A 14,665-nucleotide genomic window follows, 5' to 3' on the forward strand; every position below is an offset into this window, starting at 1 on the left:
ACTTTTGCAAAACATTACTGTTTAGATTCTGAGGTTAGAAGGGACGGCCATTTTGCACGGTCAGTGCTGCAGGATTTCTTGGTTTGACCATTTAGGCACCCACCGCCGGGCGTGGTACTGCTTTGGGACTCTATTCATGAGGTGAGGAATCCACAGGTAGTTGTATCCATCAGAAGAACGAGTTACTTACCTTCGGTAACGACTTTTCTGGTGGATACATTAGCTACCTGTGGATTCCTCACGGTCCCACCCGCCTCCCCGTTGCCTTTATGGTCTTGCCAAGTAATCCTTGAGTGCGCTCCTCTTGATCTTTGAGGGTGCAATAGATGTATATATATAATATTTTTATATATATATATATATGGGTATATGTGTATATATCTTTATGTATATACTTGGTGTGTGTATATATTTTTAAAAGAAAGAGTTTTATATATATATATATATATATATATATATATATATATATATATATATATATATATGTACATAAAAAAGATTTACAGTTATTCATACAATGTGGTGTATTTTTACAATATAATGGATGTTGCTTTGTTCTTTCATTGCATTGCCTGGTTGTTCTCATGCACGTAAAAAATGATTGGTACTGACGTCCGCACGTCGTCGAGGACCTCTTATTGCCTGTATGACGTCAGACGGCGTCGCGTGCGAGACAGTGACGTCCTCGTCGACGTGCAGAGACTAGTAAGAAGATTTCCGTAGAATGCTGGCGCCATGGGAGTATTCATGAGGTGAGGAATCCACAGGTAGCTAATGTATCCACCAGAAAAGTCGTTACCGAAGGTAAGTAACTCGTTCATTGGAAGTATAAAAGTGAAGGTTTGCCTATGTGATTACCTTCAGAGGCCACCTGAGGCCACTTCTGCATCAAATACAAAAAGCAGCTACCAGCACTGTTCATCTATGGAGGCCAGGAATAATGGGCAGAGCGGATACACTCAAACCACTCAGTTTCAGTCTTCCGGCCAATCTCCTGTGAGAATTCCGGCTACAGAGTCACCGGGAAGACATACCTGACAGCCAAAGTACAATCCCTCTGAAGCCTCATTTCCCTGTTTCTTTTTCTCTGAATGGGAATACGAAAGGAGTAGATTTGCTTCATTAGGGCTACACCCAAAAGTTTCACTTTTTGCACATTGTAGATACTTTCTTCCTGGTAGGTTCTAGAGCTCACAGAATGTATGAGGCAGCTTCCGGGGGACCAGGTATCAGACAGCTCAGAGAGATGGATTCAATCACTCACTCCAACTAGGGCTCAAGCACAGTTCAGACCACTGGTTAGCTGGTTCTTAATAGCAAATATCCTTACTGTTCTTGATATCCCTAGGAGCTACAAGAAGGCAGCTGGTTGGACCCTCAAAAAGCACTTCCAAAACCTACCTGCAGAGCAGACACATACAGCAGTTTCTCCTCTTATAATCTACGCCATGTTAATGTGTTCTGAGGTGCTGCCTTCTTACTAGTGGTCGGCTAGCACAGCAAGGTCTATTGTTCCCTCCCTGAAAAGTACCTCTGGAGAAGGGAGAACCGTACAGAATGAATTACTGTGAAGGATTCCAGACAGAGAAAAACACGTTTTAATAAAACTGTTCTAGTTCAGCACTGAATTACTGTTTTGATAAACAGAATGGTGTGTGGATTATTTCTGTAACTGATTCCTAAATCAACGTCTAAGAAATGTACTTATCACAATGATGCTCTTATCCTAGGAAAAAGCTATCACGTCGTATTCAGTGAAATACATCTTTGTAGCATCTTTTTCAGCTTGTTACTACAGGGACCTCTGATCTATAAATAATAGTCAGCCTTACTTTTGTACATGATTCACCACTACTTGTAGGCGACTTAACTCATGTCAAAGGTAAACATGTCAAAAACAGTTTCCTTTGACCTGTGTTTGCTGCCGCTTTGTTCACAGCAGATTGGCGTTGAGCTGGACGCCTGGTGCTCCTCCAGCACTACATTTCTGTTTTTTTTAGTTAAAAGTTCATATACCACTTCCGATTGGCCAATCTTTCATCATATTTAAGGATCAGAGCATGTTCACGAGGAACTTTAGCAGTTTCCCTAGTGCCCACAGTCAAACTACGTCAATAACTTCAATCCTATAAAAAGAAAACATTTGGGTAGACCACTCAAAAAGGTGAATTTTCTACATATGTATATCATAAAATGACCCTGCTGAGTGCTTTGTACATTTTGCTTGGTTGCGGCATGCATGCTGTGTGCCTTCCTTCTGCAAAAGGTTCATTAATGCTATTGAACTTGCAGTGATAAAGACAGAAGGACACGCCTGATGAGCTTATTTCACTTGGTGTAGAAATGCATTGCACTAAAGAATTTAAGAATGTCAGAATAAAATGCACGTATTTTTCCTCTAACACAGAACGTTAAGGGGCATATTTACAAGCCCCTTGCCCCGCCTTTGCGTCACTTTTTTGACGCTAGGGCCGATTGGGGACCGATGCACCACTTCCTCATAAATATGCCCCTAAGTTTGCTAGTGCCCCTTACAATGGTTAGTAAATCTCAGGCTGAGGACCAGTAACACGCCCTTAGGGGCATATTTACATGACCCTTGCGCTGCCATAGTGTTGTTTTTTTGCTAAGGTGGCCTTTCCCCCGCGCCAGATTTACAAAGTGGTGCCATGCATGCATTGACACTTTGCATCTCTTTGCGCCACATTATACCTGCCCCAGGCATAATGTATGCCAGGGGGGCATTCCGACGGACGGAGGCCCGAAAACATGGCGCGGTGAAATTTACTAGATTTCACTGCACCAATTTTTCCTTCATTTTTAACGCCTGCTCAAGGCAGGCGTTAAAATGACGCACCCATTGAAATCAATGGGTCTCTCCCTGAGCTTTGCTGCACTAGTGTCAACATTTTTTACGCTAGTGCAGCAAAGCACCACAACAGCGTAAAGAATTTGGACACTTGTGGTAACAACCGCCATGGTGTGCCATACTGGAAATACGGCGCAACCATGTTAGGTGAGGCAAGGGTGATGCAAGAGAAGTGGCGCATAAAGACCAATGCGCCACTCTCTCATAAATATGCCCCTTCGTTTCGAGCACCCAAGCACAACATAAAGGATAGTTAAAGGTTACCTGACACTGATGCTGTAATTTCTTGGTTGGGCGACCAACAATATAAATTTGTGCAGGCGGCAGACCGATGGTGCTGTATACCGAAATATCCTTGGTAGAGCCATACGCTGCATGAACTTTCATGTGCAACTGTGGAAAGGTATAAAATAAAAATCAGGTAAAGTTTTTGTTTTCACAAACTGGAAGCTATATGTTTTTTGCCACTACAGCTTTAATGAACCTGTAAGGTTTTTGTATCCTACAATAATTCACAAGGGCAGACCCATACCAGAGTTTGAGACTATCCACATGGGATACATTATCTTAGAAAACAAACCGGAATTATTTACAAAGTCTGTGATTATCCTTTAAATCGGACATGAAACTGCCCATGGTGTCCAACAGTGAACTTCGCTTCTATACAGTAACATCCTTGGTTTGGGCTAGAAGTCGCATTGCTGATACACCTTAGTTAGTTAAATGAGAAATTAACATGCATGAAAGGCAAAAGGAAAATAAATACTGTGTATTTCTACTACATCCGGTGTCTAAAGAAAGATATATGTCAATCTGCCCTACTAGGAAGGCTGTAAAATGCAGATTTTGATCTTCATAATATAATATTGATACATACGAGCTTGAACGGCCTCATGGATAATTGCTACTATAGGCAAAATAGGTGCACAAACATATCTATACAGTCCAGTGTACACTACAGATTAGGCACAAGGGTATCCACTGTACATCCACATGGTTCAGATAAATTCTAGATTTTTTGAAAATTTCTATACAGTAATCCAAGTCGACCTCAGTTATATAGTCAGTGGTTAGAATGACAAAATACAATGAATATTGTCTCCATGACCCTTCATGGTTCCCCAGGTTTGGTGCCTCATAAAAAGCAAATAAATGCAGTCATATTCCTATCACGGAAACCAACTACGGAAACTTTAAGATTTTTTGAGCAATTAAATATATTGGAACACAAAACACAATATTTGTCATCTATAAGGTTATGCAGTGGTGCAAACTTATTTTAAATTTTAGTGCTTGGGCTTTCATTTTAATTTCCATGAAGGAACAGATTGGATATTTTGATATTCTTCAAATATCAGCGGTGGACTGTCTTATAGAAACCATTCTATGATGAGGAGTTGACAGCTGTGGGTGGGAACGTGGACTGGGATGTTAACAGACAGCCAGTCCACTGCACAGATGTTTCTTCACATATTTTCATAACATATATTTGCAGTTTGAGGCATACGGAAATAAAAAGCTTTTTCCATTAATCACACATTTTCGGCCACAGCCGGGATTAGAACCCAGGCCTCCACCTATCAAATGTAAATTTAGCCACCAGTACATCGGGCTTGGGTTTTTAATTTGTCATACACCTCTGCTATGCAGGGGCTGGTAGCTTAATAGGCTAATGCATGCACTGCAGAGATCTGTATTGGACCGCACTGTCACAGGTTCATCCCCAAAGAGGTCCACTCTGTCTTTCATCCTTCTTAGGGTGACAAAATAAGTATGCTCACGTTTTCCACCAATGGACAGCGACTTCCATCAATGGTGCCAAAGGACTTGTTTGGATAAAACAAATTCCCGGGCTCTGTTTAGGTCAGTTAACTTTCATCGTACCATGCAGGGTGCAGAGTGAATGGGGAAAAAGAGAGTGCTTAGGGCAGGACTCCCGTCCCCAATGTTATCACTATTTCGGATGCAACACGAACAGATGACTGATTCTGCCCTGCTTGCCATGCAGATGTGATCTTGCCATGTGTCCTATCACTGGCCCGACTAAATCTGACATAAACTCGCGAGTCACACGGAGGCACATCTTTGAGGTGAGTCACTCTTAACCAGCCATACTAATCCTTCAGAGGTGGCCCTGGCACATAACCAGCTGCTGCCAGTGCCAACGCTGACATGTGACGGACCATGCTCCAGGTCTGCCCTTCTTTCGGAGATGATGCTGACCGGTGACTGCATTGCTGCCGAGTCCTCCCTTGTGACCTGACACCTTCAACCGGCAGCACGTCTGGACTTCCAGTTTTGCTTAGTTTCTGTCATACGTGTACACTCCCAGGTGTAGCATGTGAAGTACTGGCTGCTAAGAACCTAGAACTTGACATAGGGCCTGTGCACATATACGTGATGCCCAGCCCTACCAACCCTTTGGAGGCAGTTTAGCAGAAGCTAAATATTAGCAACACGGGTGAGAGAAGCATTACCTAAGGAAATGCACGAATTACTAACATTACACACAAAACACTAATGTAATTTAATCTAATGTGAGTTGGATCTGTAGAGAGGTGCATGTCTCCCGTGAGGGTATCCAGGCGCTTAATACATAGCATTTATCCAGGCGCTGGATACACAGCATTTCATGCTGTTCCATCCATGGAGTGATTTGATTCTGTCTCAAACGAATCAATGTCCTTGAGAGTTGGGTTAAGTAAAGACTTCAAACAAAGTCAACATTTCATAATTCTCCTCGTCGTTATGAGTGGCTGGGAGATACTTTCTACCTCATAGAGCCATCGACGGTACCATGTCATAGTGACAGTACATAAAACACATATATTACCGTGTATGATCTGGAATATTTCAGAAATTACAATCCTTGTTATCGGCATGTACATTGCTTGTACAAAAACAATGTAAGATAAGGTAGTACATTTCAAAGATCTTGGGCATGTATATTTGGCTCCTGGCACTCTTTGGTTCTTTTTAGGGGTTTCATCCGCTGGCGATGGTGGGCCGGTGTTAAAGGATGGAGGAAGAACAATGCTAAGTTAACTTGAGCTGAATAAAAAATGTATTCATCGACCTTCTTCGACAGAAGATCTGACACAGACTCCTGTTCCACACCCACTAATGCTGCACAGACCCAAGTGAAGATCTAAAGGTGGACATCTAACATGGTGGCATCTGTTTGCAAGTACACTGCCACCAATCACAGGTTCCAGAGGGATAGTCTTATGAAAGGACAGCCCTGGGTTGGATGAATATGACTGCGATTCCAAAAGACTACTCCAGGCCCACTTGTTCAGGGTTAACAATGTAAAATGTCCAAACTATACCCAAAGCTTCTAACCGGTCAAATTGAATGAGTCACTCATTCTTTTTTTCAACTAGGCATCCTTGACAACAGCTGATATTTTTCACATTTGCTCCTAAAAGGTCCTATTTTCAATGTGTCCATATATCTTCAAGATTGGACTACAGCAATGCTGCCCTTAGATCGCTGAAATTTTATACTGGTAGAATGCACCTAGTCCAAAGCAAGGCTACCTCACAATTTGTGATAGCTGAGATGCCTTGATCATGCCCGTCCTGCACTCGCATCCCTCCCTTGGCATGCAGTTCAATAGTGGATCGTGAACCAGATACACCCGGTTCACAGAGTACTCTAGAGAGCAAGGCTCCGGTTTCTACCATCTTGCATGCTTGCTCAAAGGCTTTCTCCCAGGGTTCTATGTTGCCATAAAGTCTTCCTTTCAGGGAGATCCATCTCTGTACAAACCACAAGAACCCTACAAAAACAATCTGTTGTACATAAGAATAATTCAGAGAAGCTTCATGGTATAACATCGGATGTCCACCACAAATACATAAGCTAGACAAAGGTAATCACTGTTCTTTAGCTGGACACACCATACTGCAGAGTTTCAGTTCAGAGACTGACACGTGCAGCACCACTAAACACAGCATTTGGGAGCTACAGAGGAGAAGAAATGAACAGAGGAGTACAAGTGGGTTAAGGATAAAAAATGGTCATCAAGGGAGCATCAGTGGAAATCAATAAAACAATGTGGGATTTCTCTGCTGTTTTTCCCTAAAATAAAAACTCTAATAGAACAAAGTACTTACATCTGTGATCAGACCTTTGAGGAAGTTGGCCTTATGCCGCAATGGGTCATGAACAAGGCCATCACAGAAGGAGACTATCCCATGGGGAAAGTTATGCTGTGCTAGCCACGCCACTACCCGCTGCTTCTGCATGTCGGGGCGACCTGTTACGTAGATTATGAGGTAGCCTAGGTCTTGCCAGTGCCTGCAAAAGAAATACGATGATGCAATTGACTGTTTGGCCCCAAATCTATAAATACAGATTTACTTTAAGTGTGGATTTATGTGTTTTTGTGCCCACTCACCTTACTACGTCAACTGCTCCAGCTCGAACTTTGGGGTCGCTCCCCATGATGGACACACTGGCCGCGAACGAGCCATCGATGCTAAACACTACAAATTCACTGCCTTTTGGGAGGACTGTCATGTAGCTGTCTGCATAGGTATGGTCCCCCCTGGAAAAAGGAAAGGTAAACCGGTTGAAGGAATGATACAGCGTAAGCCTACTAACAGCACAGCAATGCATTTACATTTTTCAGATTTCTTTCAAGCCAACTCTGTACAAGTAACACTTTGTCGACGCAGTGACCACAACAAACGTGTAAATGTAGTAGTGGGCTGACAGAGTGAATAGTGGCATCCGAACTAGATCAATAAAACACCTCACTCATGTTCACTAGTCAGAATTAGCTTTCCTTAAGTTTCTATAATCCTTCTTGCATTCCTTCTGATATGCAGCTATGAGCTTTGTAAGCCTGAGTCAAGGGTTCAGGCACACAGTGTTCCACAAATCTTTAACAAGCGCTTGGCAATTCAACAGACCAACTGGTGCAAATCGCTTTATCAGTCAATTTGAATACTGTCCATACAAATATATTTATGAACTGGTTCGTCAGTGCAAACACAAGTGCGAATTGCCTAGTCACCGGTGAAAAACTGCCCAGTCATCGATACAATGCATGAAAACCGGTCTCTCAGTGAGATGCACGGAAGTGGCAAAAAATACAAACTTCCATGCATATCTTTTCCACCAAAAGCTGTATGAGTGGACTACCATTCTAATTATTATTCTATTTATTATTATTACTATTATTACATTTGAAGAACTTCAATAACGATATAGTATGTTGTAGATTCACCCACACTGGGGTTTGATACCAGAAGGAATTGGAGGTTGGGGGGGGGGGGGGGGTGAGAGGGTCTTTGCTATGTCTTCTGCCAAAACACTGGTTGTTCTGTGAAGATTCCTTGTGGTTCTGTGGAATCATATAGAAAAGTGGTGGAACTGATAAGCTTCCAATGATGGAGTCTTAGCTGGCTCTGCCCTTGGAGTCCCATAGTGGCAGGCCAGCTGCAGCAAGGCCGTCAGATGAATGGCGTCAGAATGCCCAAGCTTATTGTTTTTTTTTATGCACAGCAAGGTAGTGCTAAACACGAACAACGAACTGAGCCCAGAATATCCCAGATGTCAGGACACTGGTTTTCATTGTTTTTAGATAAACCTCCTCCTCCCCCAGTGAGGGACTTTGTCTGTGAAGAAAGACGAGCATGCTGCCTAGGAATGGTGGGCTGGTCTGCAGTCGATATTTTAGCTGAAAGTTCTCCCAGATCATTGGCCTGGGCACTGTTGGTATGCAACCTTGAGTATGGCAAGGGGGTGGGCTGTGTTGGCGGAGGCAGTGCCCCATCACCACCATGGCCCACCCACTGACCGCTAAATGGGGTCCTTTGTCTTGTCCTCCTGGATGGATAGAGATCGTCAGTGGCTCCATGCACTTGCTGCCATGCAGGTTTATGCTGTGAACAGCAGGTATGCACGCCAGTTTAGCCAATGGTTTTGACAATATGGCTTGAAGGGAGAACTTGTAGGTGCATCATACTCGCTTGTATACATTTTTGGCTGGCTGGTGTCCGCCGAGGGAGTTGTTACAGACCAGTTGTCTAGAGTTTTGGGGACCTGGTGTGACCGCTCTGGAAGATGTAACAATGTATCTGCTAAAGGGCAACGTACGAAGCACATTTGATAAAGATGGGTGAGGAGGGAGGTAACATAAACAAACTGCACAATATGCACTCATGGTTACATCTGCATCTGCATTATAGTGTGTGCATGAGCCCACATGCAGGCTTGCATTTGCCTATAACGTGCTGAATGACAGACATGGAACAGTCCAGAGAGAAGGCAGTTGTCGCCTACCTATGCTTTACTTCACCTGAATCTATAGAGGTAGAATTTAGATCCCTTTTGGAACGGATGACTGAATCTTCATGTCTCACTGTCACCACGCTACTATAGCAGGTATGATTTGCAAAGGTATAGGCACATCAAGTTCCAAGTATGTCTAAGTATGTCTAATTTACAAACGTAAATCTTCAGTACCAGTGTGATCGAGCATCTCATCTTTCTGAAGTCCACTAAATGCTAAACAAATGTTTAACACAGAAGGGTAACTTGTTATTAATCCTTTTAAGTGGCCACTCTTTTGCTAATCACTGGGAGTGCTTTGACTCTTACAGGGTCAAGCAGGCTTCCACAGGGTGATTCAGGTGTGTGTTACCTTGTGTTAGGTGCCAGATGCATTTTCAAGGAGGTGTATTTGAAGCCAGATCAAACCAGTAGCAAGAGGTAAACCCAGGCGCGGCTCCTCTGCTAGGACGGAGGAGCATTGCGTGGCTGGGTGCTCCCAGCCAATCGTAACCCTTCTCTGAGCAGCGTCAGGACTGGCTGCAGGGCAGGCTGTGAGCCTGTGCCTGCAGGCTATCAGCAGAGAAGAGGAGCAGCGCGGTCGTGAAGGCGGCATAGGTATGTTTTTTTTTCTTTTTTTTTCTTCTTTTTTATGAATCCCCCGACCCCACCAGTGCAACGCCCGCCCCTTTTTAGTACCGCGAGCTGCTTCTGGGTAAACCTTGTTGTAGGTGACTAATGAACTTTCATGGAGGCGTATAAGAGGCCAGATCGAGTCAGTAGCAAGAGGGTAAAGTAAAAACTTGATATGGGTGTGCCGAAAAGGAATGAAAACCAAAATCATATTCCAGACTGTCCTCAATCATCATAATCAAAACAAAACGGTTAAGACTAAATCATTCTAGAAACATACTTATAGATACTATACATGCTTTATTATAACTAAACAAGAGGGGTTTTCTTGATAACAAAATCTACCCTAGCTGTGCTAGGGTGCAACAAACTTATTAAACTAGGAGGGAAAACGGGCATTGTTAATCTTGGTGTTTTGTGTGTTCTCTCAGCTCTGCATATTTATTTACAATTAAAATTAGACCTTCAAAATATTGTTTTTTAGGACTTCTTGAAACTTATCGCCAACCTAGGTGGAATACATACTCCAATTTACCCGTGACTAGTGGAAGGGTCTCACTTTCTGGCCATCATGCCTCTACATCTTATAAGCTCTTCTCACTTAATACGTCCTATCATATCTTAGAAGTGCAAAAGAATGATTCTCAGCTTGCCATGGGCCTACACCTATTTTCAGAAAATGAGTGAGGCCACCTCTCTATAACTATTCAAGATCACTATTACATTGCAGATAATTGTCAATCCACTGGGGTAACTGGTCACCAGAAACATTATTTAAGTTAAAGCTTTTATGTCAGGCAAGTGTGGGAAATATGAATTTAAAGGTGACATGTATCATGTGATGGATGAATATAGGTCTGTTTTCCCTACATGGTCTTGGATCCAATCAAACTTAACACATTACTGATACCTACATACATATACTTAGAAAGGATACAACCACCAACTCCTTAACCTGACCGCCTATTACTATATATCACAAAAATAATCTCACATGTTGAGAGAAATAAGTTACTTACCTTTAAATACAGTTCACCCGGGTATCTTTTATATTCCCATGTTTGAATCATTCAATCAATCCCATGGAGACGTGCTTGAGGCCAGATTGAACCAGTTGCAAAAGGCAAGGTAAAACTTGTTATGGTTGTGCTGACATGGGATGCAAACCAAAATCCTGACACCAGAAACATTTTCATTTGGCCTGATTAGTCTCAACAGTGAGAGAGGCCCTGGCTTGCATTAAGATATATCAGCAGTACTGTAGAAGATCTATGTGTTCAGGGATGTTGGATCATAGTGCAGGACTTGTCTTGTCTCTCGAAAGAAGATTGTGAAGTTTCCCTAGAGGGATGTGTGGAGCTTCTGAGAGATGAAGTGGATATGAGTACCAATATGGGTAAGGTGAGGTTGGGAAAATAAGGCTAATCGAGCAAAGTTCTCTCTTAATTTTGCTGAGAACCCTCTGTATGAGAGTGGAGGTCTGGCATTTGACTCCACCCCTACATGTCATAATGTAAAGTGTTGCCCTCGAATCCTACACTGAAGTGCATTCACAGTAGAACTAGAGATTCATATATCCTGTGTGCCTTAACCTTATTAAATAAAATGTATTTGTTAGAGATGTAATAAAACCATCCTCATGTTATTGAAATGTATTTACTTTAGAAACGAGTAAGGTTTTATGTAAACATGTGCACTAATTATTTCACAATTGAATTAAAATATAGTTCCTAGTTGCATTTACACGCATGCATTTCATAAACTGCATTGCATTTACTTAAACTGTAATATGAAGCTAGTTTGAACTTATGTACTGACATTTTCATTTATTGTCGTTGCATGTGCACAAATGGCATTTATTTAAATGTGCACTATTGGTCTATGCATTTACCTTGAGTAGGCCTGAATGTCTTTCGAATTTAAAAACTGTTTTGCATTTCTGCTTGCGTGTCTTTTTCTTTGCAGGAACGTTCACATGAAATGTTAGTTTAGAAATAGATGTAACACTGTTGTGATCTGATAGACACTATTAAGCAATGTTGCAGGTGCTCAAGGGCAATGTCTTTCTCAGGACTACTGTGGGAGAATCCATGGATGTTGCAACTTACAATGTGAGAATGGAAAGGACAAAGGAGCCCCTGATGGTGTGAATGAGGGTTGTTGCTTAGAAGGATTTGTGTGATATTAACTAATGCTGACACCGGTTGTTAGGCACTCAGTTTCCCTTGGACTTTAAGAGGGACCGAGCTCTATACTTTACCCTTCTTACTATCTCTTTGCTAAATGTGGCTTAGACCAACACTTATTTTCTGGTTCTAAGAAGATTCTTGACCGAGCTTCTGAAATGCTGACAACTTCCCTATAGGCATGAGCATATTTTCTTCCTTTTCTAGAAATGTTTTGACTTTTTGAGATTTTTCCCTAGACTTCGAAATTTTGATTGATTTAGGTCCCAAGCTAGATGACTTCAGACTTTACTCATGTTCAGGAGAGAAGATAGAAGACTCTTCTCTGAACGCTAGCTTCTATTGCTAATTTTCAGTATTGCTGTAACTGAACTTCTTGTATGCCTTATGCTGATGCACCTCAACGTTTTCAGGAGATTTTGTTTTCCTGTTGTAATCCTGTATCTTTACAGTACGTTTTTGAGATTGATTTATAATAACACTACTGTTAACTTGTATTACAATTCATTAAATTAATTCCTGATTCCTGATCTTATTGTGTAGCAAAGTGTGTTACACTGTTAATTGGAAATTGTTGGACTAATCCTAATTCCCTACATCTTTCAAGTCAATTTAAAAAGGTCCATGGGATGATCGATTTTAGGAGAGTAGCCCAACGCTCCAGCAAGAGGAAACTAAGTAAATGTGTACGCACAGATCTTGTACCATGATATCTAAAACACATTTCCGTTGGTCTCTAATGCAACTCCTAACTTGTGAAGTACTGACATTACTTGTTTGATGGAACCACAAACATAACCCAATTGAGGAAACTGTTGGATGTTGATCAAACTTCCATTCATGAGAGATGTTATTGGCCCTGTTGAGAGCATCCACTAAAGTTTTCTCAATCCTTTAGATGTATTTCATTCTCCGTGCAATCCCTTTCTTTATTGTCCAGTCCCAGTCCTAAACAACTAGTAAATTTTCCAACCTTAGGAGGAAAAATTGGAATTGCTTTTGAGCCACTAGAGCTACAGGACATTTATATGAATGAAGGTTCTTCTCCAAGATCATCCAAAGACCTTTTGCTTCCAGCCAATCAGTCTGGGTTCATGGCAAAATGAGGTATCTGAGGTTTAAAGTGTACATTTTTTGTGAGATTGGTATGTTCCAACCACTATAATGGAGTAGTTTTGGCACCGAGATCTTTTGAAAGATCTGATTATTTGGACACACTGTGCATCTAGTTCCTCTGAAGTGGGCACTTGCGCAGTTTGCAGGGAGAAATCAGCAGAATGCAAGATCACATCATGCCCAGCAACGACTTGAACAGTTAAACAACTTTTGGATCTGCCCAATGAGAGACTGAATATGCACAATTCTTTCCTCAAATGGGAATGCTTTACCTAACCTGAAGTATAGGATAGTATCAAAGAAATGGATTGAGGGTCGAGGTTGAGACTTGAAAGCGCTGATGGAAAGATCACAGTGGGTGAATAGTTTCATACGTTCCTTCGTGGATGATTTTTGCCTCTTGAAATATTTTGATCAGCTAGTTGTCTAAGTACTGAAATATTTGATGCCCTTGACGATGTGGGACTGCTGAGACTGGGGCCCTGAAATTTGGACCCAAGTAGGAGTCAGGAATACTCACAAAGGGGAGAACCTTTAACTAACATTAGAACCCTGCTACCTCGAATCTCTAAAATCTGCAATGTTTAGGGTGGATGGGAATATGAAAGTAGGAGGCCTGCGAATCTGGGGAAGTCATAAATTCCTACTTCTGCAGTTATTTAACATTTCCTGCAAGATTCACATCCTTAATGATTGCTTCTTTAGATATTTGTTGAGCTGCCAAGATCCAGAAAGGGATGCCATTAACATGTTTTTTTTTCTCTACCAGTAAAAACCTGAAGTAAAACCCCTTTTGTCGCTGGAATTGGGGTGGGCTCTGGGGCCTCTTTATGAAGCACAGACATGATCTCTGCCAGCATGATTTCCAGGTGATGGTTAGTAACCTTCTTCTGTGGAAAATGTGGGTTCTGGACAAGTTCAACAGAATGACTATTGTTTATCAGATCCACAGCACATCTGCCATATGTTACATCTTGCCATTACACACAGAAGGCAGAAAGCCTTCCACTAAAGGCCCCAGCAGGACATAAGGTGAAGACAAGGTAACTTGGGCTACCACAGAGTCACTGATGCTGTAAGGGGTTCTGCTACTTGCACTGGCCGGAGGACCTCCTCCTAGATGACTGCTTTTTATACAGAGATTAAAGTGTTGGGGGGGGAGGCGGGCTGGAAAACAAGCTCACCCATCGTACTGTGGCTGAGTTGACTGCTATTGTGGACAGTGATATGGAAAATATCTACCTCTGTTAGAAGGAACAACTCTGCCTCCGACCCTTTGAAAAGGGTGCTGACAATACTGAAGCACTCACAAGGAATATGTAGTATCTCTTTGATTTGAATGCCAGGCTTCCAAACAGATGGTCGCTATGCCTTCCAAAGAGATGGCTTATATTTAAAGTCAAGTCCAAGATTCTTTGCTGAAATTCAGGTCTGCATGAGGCACAATGCAGTCACCCCTGTGTTCGAAGAACAACAGCAACTGCCAGAAACTAGTGCTGGTCACATCCGTGGCCTAATCCTTTATGGCCGCAGAAGACTTCATACCTTCCCATAAAATACTGACTACTACTTCCTTTT

The 14,665-nt window shown here is 42.1% G+C and overlaps 1 protein-coding gene across 8 annotated transcripts in view; it reads right to left on the reverse strand.

Annotated features, from left to right (window-relative positions):
- PITPNM2 (phosphatidylinositol transfer protein membrane associated 2) overlaps positions 1–14,665 on the reverse strand; it is an 832,934-nt gene that overhangs the window by 19,241 nt on the left and 799,028 nt on the right. For all 8 annotated transcript variants that reach the window (XM_069214977.1, XM_069214974.1, XM_069214975.1 and 5 more), the window contains 3 exons: positions 7,273–7,422; positions 6,989–7,172; positions 3,134–3,262 (listed from right to left, as the gene is read on the reverse strand). In XM_069214977.1, the coding sequence (XP_069071078.1) occupies positions 3,134–3,262; positions 6,989–7,172; positions 7,273–7,422 (463 nt within the window). The remainder of the gene's footprint in view (positions 1–3,133; positions 3,263–6,988; positions 7,173–7,272; positions 7,423–14,665) is intronic.

This window comes from Pleurodeles waltl, chromosome 11 (assembly GCF_031143425.1).
Source record: "Pleurodeles waltl isolate 20211129_DDA chromosome 11, aPleWal1.hap1.20221129, whole genome shotgun sequence".
NCBI lineage: Eukaryota > Metazoa > Chordata > Amphibia > Caudata > Salamandridae > Pleurodeles > Pleurodeles waltl.